A 23131-nucleotide genomic window follows, 5' to 3' on the forward strand; every position below is an offset into this window, starting at 1 on the left:
CACACACACACACACACACACACACACACACACACACACACACACACACTGTCACCCTTGACTCTCTCATCCTGACTGAGTGATCAGGAGGTCAACAGAGAGTTTGATGGGCGGCGTGGAGCAACTGACCATCAGTGAGTGTGTAGACAGTCAATCAACTTGTCTGCTCAGACTGCACCCAAGTAATACAGGACCTGTGATATATCTGTGTTTCGGGGTCAAAGGTCAAACACCTCATTGGCTGATGAGGCTCTGTATCTGAGTGTGTGTCAGAGGGATGAGACAAGGCTGTATCAGCTCTTGATAACCTACAGTAACCCTCGGTTTATGTCTCCATCAGAGCTCATATAGTCTATTGTCTTTAAATGAGTCACTACAATCAAGGCTTTGGTTTCAATCTGAGGTGGTTGATAAAGAACCGTAGGATTCGTCATCTCCTAAACAAATTCATATTGGAGCGGCAGCTGCACACGTGCACGCATTTTCATTCAATGACAAAACAGTGGAAAATCTGAAATCTAAAGCATTCTGCAATGTAAGAAACAATCTCATCATTTACACATCAAAACAAATGCGACCGCTTCACATTCATCAACTGCTATAAATAAAGAATAAATTGCAAATAAATAACATTTAAAACAGAGCAAATGATAAGTAATATATATTTCTTTTAAACTAGAACTAGCAGTATAAAAATAGTTGCTACTCACTTTTTTTTTCACTCTGTCATGCTTTTGGTTGACATGACAATGACTGAATATCACACATATGATCCCTGACAGGCTTATGTAGGGATAATTTACAGCTTAGAAGTCTCTCTACTACAACACAGTCACTCTTTTAAAAACAATCAGGGATTATGAGTTTTAGACTTCACTCATGGTTCAGACGAAGTCGTTTTTCAGACTAGTTAAACCAGTGCCATCTACTAAAAGTCAGACTTTAGCCACTGAATATTTGAGTGCTTTATGTTAAACAATGTTCTAACCAACGTCCTCATTTAGCAGTAAGGTTCTTCCTGCTCTTCGTGAGATAGTGCCACTACGAAAGCCATCTGAAGCTTTAAGATTTGAAAGGTTTTTACGAAAGGTGTGACCGAAACTTGTTAGAGTCAGCTGCTGTGTATGGATATGGGACTTATTTGGTTTTTATTCCTCTTAATCTAACAAGAGAAAAACTTTGTAATATGGAATCTAAGTATTTGAAACACATCCTCCAAGGGTACCAAAATACAAAACTGTCTTGAGGAGTTACTTGCTGTACTGCGTATATAAACTTAATATTCCTTTGTTTAATTTGAGTAAAAAAAGTAAAATGTCAGAAATTGAAAAGTTTCTACTACTGTAGGTGTGTGTATGTGTATTTTAGTTTAGTGTGTGTTGGTCTATCTACGTGGCAACAGCAGCCTAGATTGTTACTATGACTACTGATGCTGTTTCTAAAAATTCATATTGTAATTAGCCTGATATTTCGGGGACAGAAGGGAAACATTCACAAATTAATGATGATTAATGATTTTCAGTTTTGATTGAAACTCCCAAATGTTTCAAAACTCACTTTAAAGGAGAAGTCTGGAGATATTTTTCTTATTTTGAACAAATTCCATGAAAAGACAAAAACCAACAATGAACTGTGTATTACTCCATGGCTGAAAATAGTCCACAACAAATGCACTGTTTACCCGTGTTTGAGTAATGCTTGCTAAACACTACAGTGCCCTGCTGTTTTATGACATTATTGAGCCTTTTTAAAAAATGAAACAACATATTCAAGGCATGTTTTTAAAGATTTACGTCTTCAGTTGAGACTGAGAGCCACGGGCAAGCTGGAAAATACTGAGAGACAGAGTAAAGTATTGTTGGCTTTGTTTCTTTCATGAGATTTGTTGAGAATAACAAAAACATTGACTAGCCTTGTCCTGTGAACACAACATATTTTTAAGACTGCATTTTCCATTTACAGTGACTTATAGTGCTCCTCCTGAACTGATGTTTAGACTGAAACATTTCATGATAATGTTTCACGTATTTTCCAAGAAAATCTGAAGACCAACATCAAAAATCAACATGCACAGTCAAAAGTACTGATGTTAGTAAAGTGAGCTTGAAGTTCACGCTGTTAATTTTGCTTAACACAATTTAACTCGGAGTTTTTAGATCCATAAGCATTTTTATTAATAATAATAATAATAATAATAATAATAATAATAATAACAATGATAGAGACTAACCTCAGCTTACTGTTGAATGTGATCCCCTCATAGAGACAAACAGCATACCCTAGTGGTTACCTACAGCACTGCACCTTCTCTTCCCCACCTTTCTATTTGTGGTCCCTTTGTTTTTCCAAGTCATGGGGGAGGATGTGCAGACGCCAGATCAGGAATTTGAGATGCAGTGCTTGTCATGGATCCTACTGATACCCACATATACTCCACATCATTGTACAGGAAGGAGAAGGGATTGAAGAGGAGCAAGCAAGGGGAGTTTAAGGGACACAGGAAGATAGAGGTCTGTTTACAGCAGGTGAGGATGGGAGAGGAAGGGGAGGGCAGGAGGACAGTAATCAGCTGCATGCAGGTTTACAGAGGAGGCCTCAGAAAAAACGTCTGCCTGGAGAGAGAGACACACAGAGAGAGACACACAGAGACAGAAAGTCAGAGCAACAGTCAGATACATTTGAGAGGAACAGGGAGAAGAGACAGCAGCCAGTGAGTCATGCTAACATTGCCAGAAGGAACACGTCTCGAGTCATTTTATTTCTGGTGTCTTCACTGAGAGTTAGTTGTGTTTGGAAACTGCATGGAGAACTCTGGGGCCAAATTTAGACTTCATACAATGTAAAATTCACCAGCACTGCGCAAAACTTATATTTACTCTGCAGAAAACTTCATGCCAACTTATAGAGCTTGAAACGTTAGAACAACTTTTATATTTCATCGTATAGCACTTCATAAAGCAGTCCCCAGTCTGCAGGTTGAGTGTTATATAGGGTGTCAGCACATTACACATTACTAGTTTTACCTGAAGTAGAAAATTATTTGAATTTAATTATAGCACTAGTTCTGTAAAAGAGGTCAATTCACTCTAAAAACCCAGAGCCAGGGATCATTTAATTCCCCTTTCTCATATGGGTCTTTCCAAGAGCTATATTTTTTATAATATTGTATAATCTTAAACCCTCGGCAGGGATTTATGAAGTAAAAATAAATAAATAAATAAATAAGAGAGCTGGTCTGTTGGGTATTTTTGTGTAAAGTGTCTCAATGTGCAGTCAGTGACTGTAGGTATTTTCAGTGTGGGAGACCCCAGAAAAAAAATGAAAATCTGTCCCTTCACCGTGGCAGCTGGCAGGGTTTCTGCTGTGAACTCCACACAGCACCTGAGATCTCTAAAGTCATAAGACAGGGTCTGCTCCTTACCCAATACATCCTTTTTAATAGTATCTTAATATAGCATAGATAAACTGATTGCTGAAAAAATTACTGAAAGCAAAAGTACAGATTAGAAAATAACGTCTCTCTCGTATGAAGTGCATTTTAATCAAAGTCACAATGTTTAATCCAACTATTCAGAAGCTTTCAGGATGTTATAACATTTGGTTATTCATGAATTTAAGTCCATACATTTAGTACAAAAAGAAAATAACAAACAGCAACTGATGGAAAAAAGCTACTCATGAAGCTTTAAGGCTCCTTTGAGACTCCATCTATTCTTTATGTTTTCTGTAGTTTATAATATTTATAGAATAGATCAGATAATTTTTCAGATGCTATGTCAAAACCATCACAGATGGGATGCAGTAAGGCTGTGATTGTTAATTGGTTGTTTGGTTACTTGTGAGATTTGTAAGTTTAATGACTCATTTTTGACCCAAGAGTTTCCATTTTTCTGCGTTCTTACCTGCTCAGGACTATTAGCTGGCGGAAGCCTCCGGCTGCTGGCTGTAGAGTTTGGATGGGTCCTGATTGTCACAGACGTCAGTTCTGGACACAGAAGTCACATTCAGACACATGCTACCCAACACACCAGAATCACAGGTCGGCCGCAGCACCGTCACCAGATTCATCACCAGCAGCAGCAGCAGCAGCAGCAACAAGGGGCAGCGATGGAGCAGAGAGACACAGCAGTGAGGGAAGCAAATCAGTGATATTACGGTAATTGGTCTTAAAACACTGGGGGGATCAGTGCATGCACGTTAAATGGGGAGGTGCTGTACTTCAACATGTCCTGACAGCTGATTATGTCCTCTTAAGAATAAACATTTCAGGACCTTCAGTTGAAGCCAAACTGTTGTTAGCCCATCATAGAAGGTCCAAAATAAACCCTACATTGAATCCGTTTCTACAAAATCCTAAAGTTACATTTTAGAGGTTTCCACTCGACAACATGGCAGCCTGCAGCAAGACAACAACAAAAAGCAGCAGGTGTTTTGCAGTAATCAGAGAGGGTGTACCAGTCTTACCTGTTGTCATTGATATCTGTGGTGTTTCCTGCGGACAGAGAGAGGTGCATAAGGAGGCAGGCAGGTGCACAGTGAGAGGGTTGGTGGGGTGTAAATTAGGGAAGAAGTGGGTTTGTCACAGACATACATGGGTTTAACTGAAACAGCCCAAACCCATTGGAGACTGATGACTTTGGAACAAGCAGCTGCACGACGTGTTGGTTCTCAGACAACAAGTCCTTATACATGAATGACTGAATAGGTTGTTTGTTATGTAAAATCAATTTGTTAAGGTTAGAAAAAGATGGTCAAGGTTAAAAGAAACCAACGTTGACTGTTGGTTGGAGTCTTTTGTATCCATTGAAACCATCCACCTCCTCCTGAGGAGTTTCTGCAGTGGTATAAACATATATGCTACTAAACATAAACCTATCTGGAGAGGGTTTTATTTACCCAACTGCAAGAGGTTCCCTGTCAGGAAAATGTAAATATGAATCATTTTACACTGTTTAAACAAACGACCAATTCTGTCATTTTTCTGATGAGGACAGTCACTATTACAGTGCTACTAGTATAGCTAATAATAACAACATCAACTACCCTTACAGGTGGACCAATACTGCTGCAGAACAGCACTTTATGATGGCTCTGTTTGTACTTCCTGGATCATAGTTACATTCGGTAGAGCCCGATGTGCTATGACAAAAGTCCTCCTACTACAATACTTAGATGCCTTTGTTTTCCCTGACCTACCCTGACCCTGGATTAATCTCACAAAATATTCACTTGGCTTTTTATGTGACACAACATATTGACACCCAGATGTATCAAGACGTTTCAGCTGTTTCTCCTGCAATTGGAAAGTCTGTGAATGTATTCATTGTTATTCATGGGAGACAGTTCACTTAATTTGTGTGCTCTTTGCATCAATTTGAGGAGTCGGCTATTATCCCGGGACCTTGTGCTTGACTGGATTATGAGGCTGTTCAGTTTAATCTCTTTAAAAAAAAACTAGAAGCTGTGACAGATAATACAAATCTTATCCTAACAGGAACTGTCAAGGCTACACCTCAACCGACTGAAACTACCAAAAAAAGTAAGACACTTGGGGTGCAGGCCGAGCAGAGCTCTTTGGCTTTGCGTTTCACACTTTGCCATAAGCTCCTATTGAAATTCATGACACTGACATGACACTGAGTAGAATTATATTCCAGAGTGAAACTTACTAATGACGGACCAGAAGGAAATTTCCCTCCAAATTTGACTTCAGAACACATTATGGTGTATAAGCACTTTCATTCCAAAACGCTGTATGTCCGTTTTTGGGAAAAGTATTGAATAAAATACTGAAATCAAATCCAACTGAATAAAATCAATCTAAAAAAAAGTTGCAAACTAATCATATCATTAACATTACTAATATTTACAAATCTCTTAAGATGACTCATGGCATCTGAACAGCTGCCAGCATTGAGTGTGAGTATTTTGCTGCCAAAAAAAGAGACAAATATTGATGTTTTTGGGAAGCTAAATCTAAATCCAGCCACATTAAATTCTTTAAGGGTTCACTGATATCTGTTGTTTAATAAAAGACAGCTACTGTCGCAGCAGATTTATATATTGGCTCTAACCCTGTTTCTGACTTTTATTGATATTCCCGGAGAATCGAAGAGGTGTGGTGTCGTTACACAACTCTACAACTGTCATCACTGGGTCAGAGGCTGAGGTGGGCTCTCAGCCTGTTTGGCTGGCTACCTGTCTGGCTGAGTAATGACACTGCAAGCCTAATCTATCTCCTCCAGAGGCTGTTGCTGATGGGAGCAGACACACACACACACACACACACACACACACTCAATCACTCACTCACTCACGACCATGAAGATGCACAAAAGCCTCAAGTAGCAGCAGCAGTATCCCATAATAACTAAGAGAATTCCCATAGTGAATTTAAAAAAAAACGACAGGCAGTATAAAGCATAACTATACAGACACTTTATCCTATACTGAAAGCCTCCTCCTCACTCAGCAATGGCTCAGAATTACAGTTAAGACTGTGGACTACCAGCCAATTACAAGAAGATGAAAGCAAGAAGAAAAAAACAAAAAGAAACAGCAGGCAGAATTGTTATCATAGCAGCAGGACAATCACTCTATACTGGTTTAACAGCCACCACTCTGTAGGAGGAAATACAACAACATTCATCCATAATGGCTGGTATGATGGCATAATGGCAACCACTAAAAAACAGTCATAATCAGAAGCGAGTTTACCCCCGCTGATCTTGATCGTAACATTTCTCATTATTCTAACAGGCTTCATCTGAACGGGGCTCACCGTTTTCTGAATCAAGCATCTCTGCGGTGTTCTTGTCTGCTTGGCTCGCCGGTTCAGCTGGACGCCTTCAAACAGGAGAAAGAGACGTTTGTGTAAAGGTAACTGGGTTTCAAATCTTCATCTTTGATCTTTAGACCAATATGGTCTTTGAGTTGAGAAAAGTAATTAAAAAACTTTGAAATATAATTGTACCCAAGGGCTCACTCAGCCACAAAGTAATAAATCAGTGTCAAAATAGATTAAAACAAAAGGCTTGTGTTGTACGAAAACATCTACAAACACACTAAACCGTAAAACACTTGACTGTTCAAGATTTTTAAAAGCACTATAATTCTACACGCTAACTCAGAACACAGATTGTAGTAAAGACATTTACATTAACTTTGCTCTGAGCATGAAAAGTCATTATTGACCTTGGAAACAGTAGTTTGACACAGTCTTTATCAGCGGATCGTTGTCATGACAACTTATCTACGGTTTGAAGCTCTGGAAAAAGTTAGTAAGTGGACCTTGGGGCGAGACTATTTTGTCAAACTACTCTTTCCAAGATCAAGAAAGGGAGATGTGGTTGAAAGCACCGTCAAACAGCTAGTAAGTTGACTTTGAGGTAAGAGTAGTCCAAATTATTCTGTACAAAGATGTGGAGTCATTATCACTTGCAGTATACTACTCCATGATGTGCAACTGGGTTTACTCACATATTGTCCTGAGCGTCGTTGTCGCGTGAGTCGCTGTTTTGGGAGTCGGGGTGTTTGGCGGGGCTGTTCTGGTTGGCGTTGGTCTCGGGAAACCTGGGCTCGCTCTCTGGTGTTGCAGGAGCAGCAGGAGAAGCTGCCTCTTGGTTGTTGCTGTTGTGGAAACCAGCTTTGCAGAGGGGAATGGGGCCATCGCTGTAGCCTCGGATGAAGAAGGGGTTGGTGGGAGAGCATGCTGGGTAGTGGCCAGGACGCACAGGCTTGGCTGTTGGAGATAAAACAGAAATTGATCTATTGATCCATTCATCCAGAAAGGCAAAACATTATATTTATTTTGCCCTCAAGGGACAGTTCTACACTGTCGTCTGTAGCACAAACTAACATTTTTAATGTGACTGGAATACTGAATATATATTAAAGTTTTTTTTGTCTGCTACAGCATACTTCTGCTCTGTAAATTACTTGTCCTGCCAATCAAATCTTGCATAAAGCAATAACGTCAGCGTGCTTTCATAGGCAGAGCAGACTTGACGGGCTACTTGTTTACTTTGCCTCTCGCTCACTAAGGCGTAGCACCTGCTTGTCAATCAAACATAAACACACATAAACACCAGCCTGCCAAAAGGAAAGGAAAGAGCACTTCTAATGTTTCCCTAATTACCTTTTTTTCTTCCTTCCTTTTAATGATAAAAAACTATTTACATTTCAAAAAACATGTTGGCATTACCTTTCACTACAAAAAGGAATGACTAAATGTGATTTCAGTTGGACTTTAATATACTCCACAATATCACAGTTATTTTTCAGTTGCTTTGGTATAATCCTCAATTGAAAGTCATTATTCTAAAAATACTCTCAAATCAATAGCTCATTTTCTCACAGCAGCATACGCGTCTCTCATTTATTTCACACAGAATTCAAAGTGCAGTTATCTTCATTTGACACAGTGAGGAAAATAAGTCCTGATGATGAAAATGGATTGCACTGCTTTTCTAATAAAGTATATTTCTCTCAGAGGAGCACACTCATTGTGTAAATCCTTACATGCAAAATATTCCAGACAACCATCACAACTAGTATAAATGTTTCATACGTTTTCGCATTTTAGGCTACTAACACATGTTGTTGACTTTAGTTTCTAACAGTTCTCAAACATATATCTGTGGGTTGCACTGAGGTGAACCTGAGTCTCTGGTACTTTCAGTACCTGAATATGGAACAAGCTTGATGCTGAAAACTCATCTAGCTGCTTGCTCATGCATGAGGAGGAGATGTAGAAAAATGTGGTGTTCTGGTAAGGGGAAGGAAGGAGCTGACAGATGATGGAGCATAAGGGAAGCAAATCCAACCATGGATGTTGCCTGTGAGCGAATCACACAGCAGAGACATGAAACGGATGGTTGCACAGTGCCAAAAGATTTTTCTCACGGTGCACTGCCAGGGCAAATACCAGATGAGAAGCAGATGAAATGGTGATGCCAGATAAACAAGAGTGTTTACATGTGCAACCTGAGCTGTTCAGTGATGGAGAGGATTTACATTTTACAATGTTTGATTTCTGCAATAGTTCCTATTGAATTTACATGAACAGTATATTGAGACATTTGTCTTTATTCTACTTTTTTCCTTTAACATTAGTGTTGCTATAAGATTATATATATAAGAAATATGCTTTGTTAAAACTGGGGGTGTATGGCATGAGTTTTGATGATGGATATCATTCAGTTGGCTGCAGAGGAAATTAGGCATTACCATTGAGTAAACCATGTAAAGTTAAATCTGCATGAAGTGAAATAACAGAAATTTAATGGAATCAGTCATATAACACATTTCCTTAGATATGTACTGCCTTTGTTTAGGCAGGGAGGAAGGGAAATTAAGATGCACTGGTTGATGAATTGACAGCATAAATTACTGTGGCGATTGTACTTATTGTTTCGAGAAATACTCATACATTTGAAAACAATTGAAAAAAACCTGCAATATGAGTCTATATCAAATAAAATACAAAGGCATGTAGACATAAAAACACTTGTGTGTGTGTGTGATTTGATCGTGGACTGAATTGCGAGAACTATGAGAAAGCAATTAATGTCCTAAACAGGAGCGTAGCACTCACACTGGAGTATTGCATGTTAATACCCACAGATCAGATTTTAATGATTGGATGCAATGGATCACTGCTTACCTACAGATGAGGAGATACTTTTGTTTTGTTTGGTTTGTTATCATCATTTTATCCAATTTCATAGCTTTTACTGAAATGACACATGCAGCCATGTAATGTAGATCAGATGAAATAGCTTAATCTGTGATCGAGGTGCTACCTATCTGCGCAGCGTGGGGCCTCCGGAAGGGATTGCGAGCCCTCATCACATCTTTGATCCGCTCCACCTCCTGCTGGTAGCGGTGGCGGTCCTTCATGGCTCCTTCCTTCGCCTCCTTCAGCGCACCCTCCAGCGCCTTGACTCGCTCAGCTGTAGACCGAAGACGTTTCTCCAGTTTTGGAAGCTCACAGCGAAGATCTGCATTGTCACGCACCAGCTGTCACACACACACACACACACACACACACACACACAATAACACATGTCAAAGTCAATGTCAGCATATCCTCTTATATGAAAAAAGATGTTGACGAGCAAGAATAAGAATGTGATTTTTCTTTTTTTCTAATTTTATTTGTTTGACCACTTCCACTGGAAAAGCATCCTTCTGTTCTCCTGGATCTTGCTTTTGGGCCAAGAAGAGTACAACAACAATGAGTACAGTATACAACTATGAATGCAGCAAAGTGACCATATAACCCCCTTTGGTTTGAACTGGAACATTTTTGTCTTTTAAAGCTGAATAGGTGCGGCGGAGTGGAACAGAGGAGTGTCAAGATTGACCTTGGGAAAATGGTCTGAGGAAAAGACAGCTTATACTGCCTTTTATTTTGAGGAAACATGAAGGCTAAGTTAGCTCACCTGAAAAATACAGTAAACACACAGCAATAGCTTGCTACATCAGTTAGTGCAGGTAACTCTCATCCAAATACTGTTTCCTTCACTAACAGGACTGAACATAAACAAACATAATGACTTGTCACAGTAGCTACTGCATTTCATCGGCGAGAACCGCAGTTGTAGTGGCAACAATGAGCCACACTCAAACTTAAACAAGCGTTTAGAGAAGTGTTTTCAAACAATATTTTTCGGTTTTACAAGAGAAAGGACTTCAAGGATGAAGACTAAGTGGTTGATGTTTCAAATGTATTTGATTCTCTTCTTTTAATGCATGTTTCTTCAATTACGTTTTGACCAATAAAATACCTCCTACAAAGTTTGAGTTCTTTTAGTCACATAATAGTCAGATCTCCACAAGGGAGTAAAAAGTATGCCTCAAGTACAATTAGTGTTAATGACTATTACTGTAAAAAGCTGTCAAAAAAACCATCCTGTGGCTCATAATGTAAAACACGACGTGGTTGCTTCTATATAACGGTCTTGTTTGTCTATGGTTACACTCATGAAGATTTATTGATTTTAAATTGCTGCACACAGCATGTGTCTTGTAAGTGGGGAAGGTAAACGTGTAAATCCAATGACTTAAACACAGAGAGTCTGCTGCTACGTGATCGTGCAAACTAATCCACACCCTGCAGAGACACTGAGTGCAAGACCTGAGGGTTTATCTAACAGGCAAAGGATTCAAGAACTCAGTAGAACCACTGGAGGTTTGGCGGTACGAGTTTATTGTTTGGAGGAGAGTGATTTTAAAGGAAAAAAACAAAAACGTGGAGACAGGATTCCCACAGTGATGTTATAGGAGAAATCATGACAGTTGTGAGTGTGTGCAGATAGATGTATCGACAGGCAGACATAACTATATCTGTGCAGGGGCAGAGACACTCATACATAGCCTCAGTGCACTGTCCACTGCCTGTCTTTGGGAGCCTTATTCACTTTACACTGGGAGTTTTCTGATTTATGACCATGACTTTCATCTTCCATTCCCACCGTATCAGCAGGTGGTGGATGGGATGGAGTCTCCCAGCAGCCACTTTAGGATTGGTTTTCTGCCTGACAAACTGCTGCAGTGCAGCTCTTGCCAATCTGCCAGAGTTTTATGTGCCAGGCTGCAGAACGTTTAGCACATCAACACTTAGTCCACCGCTGTAGTCCATTTGGGAATATTAAAGAAAGATGTGAAATGTGTGTCTTTTTGAGCGCAAGGTTGTGTTGCTGTGTGTGACAGCTAGCGACAGGAGAAAGACTGAGCGTGTTTACGTGCACCTGTATGTTGAATTCATCTGTGTTTATCAAATCAGAGTAACTGTTTTATGCTGTTTGGCTTCCTTTCCCTGAAGGCAGCGTGGTTTAACACCTCCTGCTGCTCTGTTTTCAAGGAGACTTTCATGTGAAGTTGCAGTAGTGATATGATTGATGGTGCTAGCGTTACTTTTGCCCATAGGAGAGCAATGACAAACGGCGCACACTGCTCTGTATTTTAATTTGGCTCGCTCTTTTTGTCCTCCTTCCATATTCTATCCAGCTAAGACATTTCTGCCTTACTGCTGTGCCACCGCACGAAGAGAATCAGGCTTCCACACCGACGGAAAACCGGATGGTAATGTATAAAGAAACAGTGGACAGTTAAAATGTTATTTTCTGTCTCCTTCACCATGGTTTATAATTTTTCAGCTGCTGTTGTTACCTGTTTGTGAACTTTTGTAAGCTGGTCCAGGTTGTTTTCAAGAAAGGAAATCTTCTGTTTCTGGGTGATATATCCCCCACTATCATCAGGCTCCATCCCTGCACTCTGTCGACAGAAACAGTACAGAAAAAATATAAACTGCCATCGCAAATACTAGTAAAATAATAGTTCCAAAAAGACATTTGCATACAGTCTAGGTTAAGCCACATGTACTCTAGCTACAGTGCTTATATGTGGGGAATTAAAGCTTTAAAGTGTGTTTTGTAGTCAAGCTGTGTCTGCCTTACTTTTCTAACTCGAGTCGTGAGGTCTTGAACAAAAAGCTTGCGGAGGTTGTGCAGGGTATGGAGCTCGCGAGCCTTCAGCATGAAGTGAGAGACAGAGAAAGGAAACAGTGCAGTTAAAACAGTTAGAGAGCATTTAGTGGATCAGTGGCCTTTGAAGGAGCCAAATGAATCGAGACAGTAAATAATTACTTACAACAGTCTCCTCCAGCCCTTTGAGGTCCTGTTTTGACTGCTCATGTCGCTCATGGAGAAATCTATATATAGACAGATAGATAAATCAAATTCTCTTTACCCCAAATGAGTACCACATTCTTGCAGGAATAATTCATGAATAAAGAACAAACGCTGCATGGGCTGGCTGCCCCACTTGTGGGCTGTTACCCATCTGCCTTCTGATGCAATATCCTGCAAAGGTCAGTTGCAAAAGAGGCCTATTAGCAACCAGCTGCTAACTTATACCAAAACTCCATAATGGAGATGCAAAGAGAGTTACATAGAAAGAAAAAGACCAACAGAGAAAGATGCAAAGAGAGGGCTGAAATTGTTAGCCTGCAGATAATTTTAGCCACAAACTGAATGCCTGTATTACTCCACACAGAGAGACACACACTGTAAATAGGGTGACAGTCAGAGCTGCAGAGCGAGAGGAAAATAAATGGACAAAAGGAAGACAAATGACAGAGAGAAATGGAAGACGTGAATCAAAAGAGGCAGCACGCCCCCAGGCCTCCATATGGTGAAGTGTTTGAAGGCTGGCCAGGACAGTAAAGCAGAGACTCACGTCAGTTCCTCCAGCTGCCGACTCTTGTGATGCTCTTGGCTCCGGAGATGCTCAAAGTCACCGTGCAGTTGCTCCAACTCCAGCTGCTGCCTCTGGTTACAACTGAAAAGGTAAACAATAGCTCACTCAGGGATTCAATGCACGGGATCAAAACATTTTAATGGAAATAGATACTTTGTTTCTCTCTCTAAGTCGAGGGATTTAGCGTGTTGGTGAAATACCAACATGTGAATCTGTAATACAATCTGAAAATGGAGGTCTGCTCCACAGAATGGAATGAATTCTCATGACCTTAAACTTTTCTCTACTTAATTTAACTTCTCATATTGAGAATTTGTCTACTATGTCTTTAGCCATTTTACAAGAAATATTAAAGGAGAGGTTTATTGAAGAAATGCTGTTTATTAGCTTAGATGTTTGCTTGTTTTGTGGCCTTAGAGAAGCCTGACAACCGCCCCCACCCTCACCCCACACACACACACACACACTGTCACATGAGAAAAATAAATTGTCTTTCCTGAGTCTGAGGGGTAAAGCTCCAGCTCAGTGGAGTGCACAGACTTTCAAAGCAGCGGGAGCAAAACTGATGAAGAGGCACCGTTGGGTTTGGATTTTATTTAAAGTCACATCAGAGCAAGACTGGCATTTTATCTGACTACAGAAGCATGGAAGTGCCTCCACACATGTACCCTCAATATATTTTTCAAACTATTTTTGATTTTGCTCTCCTTCTCTGATCTTTGAACATTTATTATGTCTATCAGATGCTTTCTACCTTACCGACATCCATCCATCCATCCATCCATCCATCCATCCATCCATCTATTTTCACGCTGCTTATCTAAATCAGGCTATGCCAGCAGGACAAGCAGAGGAGCCCCAAACGTCTTTTAATTCAGAAATTCTCTGCAGCTGCTCCTGTGGTGTCACCAGACACTCCCAGACCAGCTGGCAAATGTACTTTAGTCCCTCAAGAGGGTCTGCCTTGCAGTCTCCCCCCAGACGGTTATGCCTGGTACAGAACATCTTCAAAACGAGGCACCTGATTCGGCATCTTTTCAAGGAGCCCACACCAGCCCAGTGGCTCCTCACATTGTGGTTCAGCAGCAGCTTGACTCTAAAGTCCTCCCACGCTGCAGTTTCCGCACCATGTCAACCACCCACACATATTGATTTCAGCCCCTCTTGCAGCAGGAGCGGGGCTTAGACTTTTTTGAGAACTCAACTACTGAGACCATGTATCCCCAATTTTAGCATTTCCCACCGCTTATGATGGTAGAATTGAATTTCAGATTTGAGCCCACAGACAGCTGACAGAGTGGTTAAGCTGTCTGCTTATGGAACCATGTATGACCTGAATCGTATAGTGCCGCCAGTCTCAAAGATAGAAGTAAATATGCCTTTTCCATGACATTTGTATAACGTTTTATACTTTGGTGCATTGATATATCTACTACTAACTACTACTAACTACTCCTGTACAATAATTGAAGTGGACTCTTAATTTAGAAAGCCTGATTTAGTTTATCAGAGAAGGTGAAGAATGACAATGAAGCACTGACTCAGTTAAGTCGTCGATGATCTTCTGCTTCTCATTGATCTCGTCTCGCAGACGGCCAAGCTGTTTGCTGTGCGCCTCACGGTGTGACTCCATCTGCTGCTCCAGAGCCCTCTGAGGTATGGGCAACAAGAGGGGGTGAGAGACATACATATATAATGAGAGAGAGAGAGAAACGGGACCAAGAGGTGGGAACAAAAGGAAAACAAAATGACTAAATAACAAGAGAGGATATAATTACACACACCAGTGCACATGTGGACATAGGGGGCCACATGGGCATTGAACACACAAAGACACACACAGCAGATAGTGTCATGTACTGCCACTGACTACAAAGTGAGGCATGGTTAATGAAACTGGAGTGTGTCTCACACACACACACACACACACACACACACACACACTGACATGCAAAAACACACTTATGAACATGTGCACAAATACAGGCAGATAATCAAAAACAACAAATATTTCCAGCTGTACACGAGTGTTTCCAAGCTGAAAACTGCATGTTTACTTTAAGGCCAGATGACCAGCTAGGCAAAGCGGGCAACTACAACAAACCTACAGGGGCCTCAAACACACTAAGTTCACTGTGTGTCAGGTGCTTTTGAGGAATTTTGGCAAATTTGTTTGGGAATTTGCACCACTAATACAAATACAATATCAGCTGGAAAAATATATATAGATTATATTATGTTCACATGGTAATATTCCAGTATACAGTAGTGCACTTTATGTGATGGGAACTTGGAGGTAACTAAGGCCCAAAAACAAATTAGGGCAGTTAGTGCTGAAACGATTTGTTGATTAAGTCATTTGTCAAGGAAAAAAGCCAAACATTTCCTGTTTCCATCGTCTCAAATGTGAGGTTTTGCTGCTTTTCTCTATTTCGTTTTATTGAAAATTGTTATTATGATTATTATTATTATTATTATTATTAGTAGTAGTAGTAGTAGTAGTAGTATTACTATTATATATTTGGATTCTGGACTGTTCATTTGACATAAGCTTTTTGAAGATGGCTCTGGGAAACTGTGATAGGCATTTTTCTGACATTAAAGGAATTGTTCGACATTTTGGGGAATATACTTATTTGATTTCTTGCCTAGATTTACACGACACTCTCGTGTCTGTACGATAAATATGTAGGTGGAGCCAGCAGCCAGTTAGCTTATCTTATAAAACTGGAAGCAGGGGGAAAGAGTTAGCCTGGCTCTGTCCAAGGGAATCATAATCTGCCAACCAGCACCTCAAAGCTCACAAATTAATACTTTATAGCTTGCTTGTTTAATCCGTACAAAAATTGTAGCATAAAAATGACAAATTTCTATTTTATGGGCAGTTATGTGTCGGACAGTTTCTTGTCTGGGACCAGTTGCTAGGCAACCAGCGGAGATTCCAGGAAGTTACTCATCCTGGCCAATAAATAGTAAGACACATAACCCTCCCAGTAAAACAGCAACTTGTCATTTTTACGCTACAATTTTGTTACCTTTGGACAGAGTCAGGCTAGCAGTTTCCAGTCTTTATGCTAAGCTAAGCTGACTGGCTGCTGACTCTTCATGTTTATTGTACAGACATGAGTGGCATGGATCTTCTCATCCAACTATCAGGAAGAAAGCAAATAAGCGTATTTCCCAAAATGTCTAAATCCATTAATTGTTATAAAAAAAAAAGTTAGATTGCTGTTAGTTGCAGCTTGTATGTTGCAGGTTTACATACAAAAACACATGCACTCATGACCCCATGAACAAAAACAGACACAGTATACTGACATATGAATGCACACTCATGACACGTGACTGCTTCCAGAGTGCTGAGGCGGTGTGATAAAAGGTCATTATGCTAAGTTGCTCCCACTGTTCATGATTACCTTCATATCACTGGAATCCTGGACAGATGTGGGATTCTCTCCCTTGGTCACCTGTGACATGCTCTCTGAAACACACACACACACACACACACACACACACACACACATTTAGGAGAAAAGAAGAGTGACAGTGAGAGAAACCAAGACAGAGAGAGAGAGAAAAGAAGAAAGAAGAGGAAGAGGAATAGTCGGCAGATAAAAGAGATTAACACATGGATGTAGATGAAAGAGGTGACAGTGACCTGACTTTGACAGCGCAGCAGTACCGGCGCCTGATGTTGACAGTGAGGTCAGCGTGATCTAAGTCTTGCCTTGGGTGGAATAATATCTATTATTGAAAATGACAGCTACTGTGTCACGCTGATCTGATCTGTTGTTAACACACTGTTCCTGGTGTCTGATGATGAAATTACTGAGCTGTGTACCTCTCACCAGGCTGTGTGATCAACATGACCTGCAGCCCTTTGTATTAATCTACTTCTGTAATGACTTGAGGACCGCCTGGCACGGGTGTGGAGTAGGGCAACAATTGATTTACCTGCCCTTAAATCCACCAGTTAGTTAATGCAGTTCTGTGCAGGACTCCTCAGTGAGAATGACTTACATTGCCTTTGGCCTGATTTGTGAACTGTGTCCTGGGAGTATCTGCAGTTAGCCGAACCTCCCACAAATTTCAAATGTACTATTAATCTATTTGTGCTGGTGCTGTGAAATGTTTGGGAGCCTAAGCTGCTCATCAGTGTTGACCCTTGTTTTTCTTTTTCTTGACAGGCTAGAAAGGCCTCTGGCAGAGACTAAAACTCTCCATTGAAGCCAATAAAATTGCTTTAAGCGAGGAGGCGCTTCTAGCTCAGTGGAGCAGAAATGCAGTGACAGACTTGTTGTCCTTTTTACGTTTTACTTTGTCCAGACATGATTTTGTTTGTCTGAGTCAGAACATTAACCTTATACTTGACTTTGGCATCTCAAGTCAGCAATTTAGCAAGATTTACAATCTAGATCAATGTAAATATTGTCCTTAACTGTGCAGTGAGTAAGACTGTCACACAGCATTTAGGAGATGATTATTTATTATTTAAATCCATTCAGCACAATGTGCTTCTATTGGACAAATATTCTGCTTTAAACCTGCAGTATTTTTGGATTTATTGAGCAAAGATCTGTTTTGCTGACTCTTTGACTATATTGATTGGATTTGCTCCTGGAGACTTGTATTTTGGCTGATTTATCAATCATTAATCTGTTGTTTTACTTGGCTGAACATAGTGATATTTTCCTCCTTCACCTTAAGAGTTTGAATAAATGTTAAACTCTTCGCTTCTGGTTTGTTATTTCAGTCACGTAGGTAAAATATCTCAACCTGAGCCTTGGGCAAAGGCACTTTTATTACAAATACAGAACCTGTACATTTTATATGTACTGCACTGACTGTGTTTATGTAATATTGATCCTTGAACCTCAGGTTTGTCTAGATTGTTAGATTTCACCTCAAAAGCTTGATTCATATGCTATTACAAATGTGCTGCATCCTTAACTTGGCCTGATTTTTGAGCAGTACACTGAGATTATACATCAAATGCCACTATTGTATTTTTAGCCATGCTAGCATTCATGGCTTTATGGATAGCAAAGTCAGTCCAATGGTCGGTTAGTTGTTCCCCATTGCCATGACATTTTGTAAAGACATTCATGGTGCCCAGAGGATGAGCCCTAATGACTTCCCCCTGTTGATATACGCATGGTTCCCAGAAAATGAATCCTATTGACTTTGGTGATCCCTGTACTTTCCCTCTAGCGTCACCATGAGGTTGACATTTGTGGCTTTTAATGTCTGAAATGTCTACACAAGACATGAATTTTGGTACAGACATTCATGTTCCTCTTAGGATCAACTGTAATAACTTTGGTGATCCCTTCACAAAATTTAAATTTGTCCAGTACTTCGGTTTATTGCCAAATACCTTAAAAACTAATGACGTAGCCATCACCGTCAGCTATAGGCTAATTTGTGTTTAGTGCTAATTGGCAAATGTTAGCATAGTAACACACTAAACTAAGAAGGTGAACATGGTTAACATTATAACTGCTAAACATGAGCACGTTAGCATGCTTACAATAGCATTTAGCTCAAAGCACCTCTGTGCTAAAGTACAGCCAAACAGAACAACTACACTGGCTGTAGACTTTTAGTCTTTTTTGTTGACTGGCTATCTATTATTGGTGTTTGACTGGATTAATATATTAAGAAAGCTACTGTTGGGCTTCAATTCTGATGATCTTTTTTTTTTACTATAATGATATAACGTTAAAGTATTCTACCTTGAGCTTGGAGTTTGGCCAGCTCCTCGCTCAGGGAGTCATAGCCATCCTCCAGGTGTCTCTTCTTCCGCTCCACATTGTGCATGTACTCCGTTAGAGAGCGGATCTTTGCCTCGTGCTGAAAGTCAGAACACAGCGTCTCAGATGCAAAAAGTATACTGATGAGCAAAGGACCTCTACCCAAGACAACGCTTTACACCGAGGATGCAATGTACTTTTGACCCACTGTGGAATGGAAGTGATCTACACTGAATTGATCCCTGTTCCTTCGGGAATTTAATTTAAATATAAAAGATACCGCATCAACACTAAGAATACAAAACTCACAGTCCTTTAAGAATCAGGACAGTTTGCACACTAATAGCTTCTGACTAAAAAAAAATGTGTTTTGCCACAAACAGTTGAGTCACATTTCAAGCACACTGCTCTTCATCAGAGTAATTAACGTCACACAAAGGCCTATGTAAGTATGTGTGATGTTAATTAGTCTGATGAAGAGGAATGTGCTCAAAGCGTCACTCACTTGTTTGTGGTGATAATTCATATTTTGCACTGCGAGGTTTCAGTGGCTTTTGTCCAGATTTTTCCACACCAACACCCCAAATTTCCCACAGGATTAACAGATTCACAAACTTTGTTCCTGCGCCAGATGTTTTCAGATGTTGCATCCAACAGTCCCTCACCTGTGAGACGAGGAGGTGACACGAGGACAGCTCTCTGCCCGTCTCTTCCATCTTACGGTGACACTCCACTTGGAGGTTCTCCAGGTGGCGGCAGCGCTTCACCATGGACTTCACCTCTGACTTTATCTTACTGATGTAGAGGCGAGCCACTGTGAACTCCTCCTCGATCACACCAGTGATCTCCATGGGCTGCAGACCAAATGAGGTAGAGAGCAGTTAAAAGAGTAGTGGAGACTCTCGGTTAAGATTGAGTGGGGACAATTCAACGACAGCTGGGGAGTTAAAGAGGGAGGGAGGCATCTCAGAAACTCTTTCTGCCATCTTGTACATCCATTACGTTAACAGCATCATCTAGCAGATGCTGTGACTCAGATGCTCTGAAATGAACTGTGGAGGACGAACTATACATCCACATATCAAAATAAATCTAAATATTGCAGCCAAGATATATCAGCGAATATGCCTATAACCTATCTTCAGGTGTTATACATAGAAAACTTGCTAGTCAGGATAAATATAAAGTGACCATATTGGAAAATGTATGACCCTTCAGCTGGGTTATCACTGTAAACACAGCCACAGACACACACACATTTGTTTTAAATGCTCATCAAGATTTGTTCATTTCCACAGATGTCGAATAGGTCAGGCTGAATTAGAGAGAAATTTGTACAAAATGATGCAAAAGACCTTTTGAATTTTCCACTCTGTCTTTGGTTTGAATATTTCAAAGTGTGACAAAGCTTTAGTGAAGCTACACCCACACCGCTATCAGATAAGCTCATGAGCAATGCCACCCATCATGTTACAAATGTGTTCATATGAATGGATTTTAAACTGGATGTAACTAGTTTTCACACACTCTCAATCACAGCGCTTGGTATTAAAGTGCTACTGACTCGGGTTGGTGGGAGGTGCGTCCTGTGCATTAACCAAGCTATCAATTAATAGGTTATCATGACAATAAATACACTAAATATTAGCCTCATGTACCCTGTGGCGACTGCAGAAGTACCATCTGAGGTAAGTTACCACTCTCTGCTGTGGGACATGTTTTATGAGGAAAAAAAGGTTCCACACAATTTGAAATTGTTTGGGTTTCTGTCTATATATCCACAGGTTTTCAACACACAGTATTTTATGTATATATAATACATAAAATATTCATTCTGTAGATGAATAGATGAAGGAGAGTGTCAGAGTGTCCAGAGCTATAAGAACCATTTTGACAGAACAAGCTGAACCTCACTAATGTAAAACAATGTACTAATACTGTAAAACAAAAATATACACTTTTCATGGATTTGGTGGTAATGTAAGCAGATAGTGTCATGGAGTCAGTCAACTTCAGCCTTTCTAACATAGTATTACACCAACATCTGTACCATGGAAAGTTATTTGAAAGTATATTTGATAATCATGGGGACAGATCTGAAGTCATAAGTAGCACCTTTTCAAGATGATTTTAAACGTATGTATGGACATCGTTCACTGGAAAGAGTAAGATGCATTGATCCTAGCAGTATGTGTATGACATCTGTGTACTCTGGATGTGACTTTAAGAAGAGGAGGGTGCATTTTATTTGGGTGTCAAATAGTTAAATGTCTCTTCTGACTTTGGTTGTAGGGGAATATGGGTATTCAAATGTTTAGGCAGAGAAGTTGAAACACAAAACTTCACTGCATCCGCTTGTTATTAAATGTCTCATCTTCTGTTACAGACATCAAGTATTTTCTATCAGTGTCTCCTGTTTTCTCACAGACACAAAATCTGTTTTGTATCCCACTCACCAGCTTGATGTCTCTGTTTCCAACGATGGTGCTGAACTCACTCAGGTCCCTCATCAGCCCGTTGAGAATCTCAGCGATGCGTTTCCTTTGGTGGCTGCTCACTTGCTGGATCCGGGACAGCTCCGCCTCTAAAGCCATGAGGTGAGCCTGTGGGAAGAGAGAAGTGATGCGGGGGAGTTAACACAGAGGGAGACGAGAGAGGAGAGGGAGAGTTGGGGAGAGGGAGGGAAAAGCAAAAAGAGGGGAGATGGGAAAGAACAGAGGAACAATAACGGGAATGAAAATTGTGTAGAGGACTGAGAGTGGGAGGGATTGAGCCTTTAACCTGAGCGCACACACAGCTGCGGGACACATTTTAACCCCTGACCTCATTCTCATCCAAGAAATCCAAGCTGCAAAACTTAATGGCCGCTAAATCACAAATCAATAAACTACCGAGATAGGGGTTGATGGCATCGGCGCAGGATGAAAGGATCTGGGAGAGTGAATGATGGAGCTTACTTTATCCCTCTCCATTTTGTACAGCAGACAGCTTCTAAACAACGCTTTAGCCCAAATGCCTTGACCACAATGAAACAATTTAGGTTCCATCGATACTCTACAGGTCTGACGAAAATAAAGTGAAAGAAGGGTGGTGCAGTTTGTCTACCATGGAAACAAATTCTTTGATCTTGCTAAACTGTGCCAATTTTTCAACATGATTAACATGAACAACACATGTTGTTGGTCGGGGCCGTCTTGCCAGGATTTCAGAGGTCATGAGCCCAAATACCCAGAGTGCAACCCTATCAAAAAAAGCCAGTGAAAATGTCCAATTATTTAAATTATTTTTTCTAATTTTAGTCATTAATTGAACTGTCCAATTACTATATATAAGGTTTAATATATAATATTTTTTATAGAATTATAATTACTATAGATACTTCTCCTCTGTGGCAGGAATCAAAATCAGCCTTCAAAACCAAATTTCCGGGAACATTATTGAGGACTGACCTCGGTGTCCTCAATGATGCAATAAAAATTCATTTCGATTTATAATCTTTTCTGACATCTGTTTCCATGGTGGCAGTGTGACACACATTGAGGGTGTTTCATTTTACACTAAGTAGATTGTCTATTGTCACATAAATAATGTACTCTTTTTTAATGGTGCATTTTACGTTACTGCCTCCATGAGTCATCAGTCAACTGAAAGCACCATTAACCACCTTCTTAAATACAGTAACATTTAGTCCTTTATCAACCTCTCTATCTTCATTAACTTCAAGCCATGTGATCGTTTTCCAGGTCACTTCCCGTATCAAAACATTAACTTAATAGCAGTAAATAATTAACCGAAGTCGATTCATTTATAAATAAGTAAAAGGAGAGAAGAAGAGAGCTGAATGAAACACTTTTAGTTTGATTGAAGAAAGAGATGATGATGAATGGAGTTAATCATAGTGATAGAAAGGGACTTAAGGGGGATGATGTATGAAAGAAGGTGCTTGAAGGAGCAGATGAATGGCAGTGACAGTGAACGATGGCGTGGCCTCCTGCAGAAGATGGCAGGAGTTTCCACCGAAAGCAGAGATGAAGACAGCTGAGGAGACGGTGGGGTGAAGACAGTGATGAATGTACTCCATTGCACCATTTTTCTAGGTCAATGCCGCCTCATTT

The 23131-nt window shown here is 40.3% G+C and overlaps 1 protein-coding gene across 2 annotated transcripts in view; it reads right to left on the reverse strand.

Moving 5' to 3' along the window:
• Positions 1-3915: 3915 nt before the first annotated feature.
• The window catches only part of kif5ab (kinesin family member 5A, b), a 53466-nt gene continuing 34250 nt past the window's right edge, over positions 3916-23131 (reverse strand). Inside the window, exons 15-28 of one of the 2 annotated variants that reach the window (XM_070901901.1) lie at positions 21473-21619; positions 19682-19870; positions 18999-19116; positions 16680-16744; positions 14805-14914; positions 13243-13344; positions 12655-12715; positions 12462-12533; positions 12175-12279; positions 9804-10020; positions 7480-7741; positions 6782-6846; positions 4465-4492; positions 3916-4015 (exon numbers count right to left, since the gene is read on the reverse strand). In XM_070901901.1, coding sequence (XP_070758002.1) covers positions 3916-4015; positions 4465-4492; positions 6782-6846; positions 7480-7741; positions 9804-10020; positions 12175-12279; positions 12462-12533; positions 12655-12715; positions 13243-13344; positions 14805-14914; positions 16680-16744; positions 18999-19116; positions 19682-19870; positions 21473-21619 — 1641 coding nt within the window. Of the gene's footprint in view, positions 4016-4464; positions 4493-6781; positions 6847-7479; positions 7742-9803; positions 10021-12174; positions 12280-12461; positions 12534-12654; positions 12716-13242; positions 13345-14804; positions 14925-16677; positions 16745-18998; positions 19117-19681; positions 19871-21472; positions 21620-23131 lie in introns of both variants that reach the window. The other variant, XM_070901900.1, reaches the window with a different exon arrangement.

The sequence above is a fragment of the Enoplosus armatus genome, chromosome 3 (assembly GCF_043641665.1).
Source record: "Enoplosus armatus isolate fEnoArm2 chromosome 3, fEnoArm2.hap1, whole genome shotgun sequence".
Lineage (NCBI taxonomy): Eukaryota > Metazoa > Chordata > Actinopteri > Centrarchiformes > Enoplosidae > Enoplosus > Enoplosus armatus.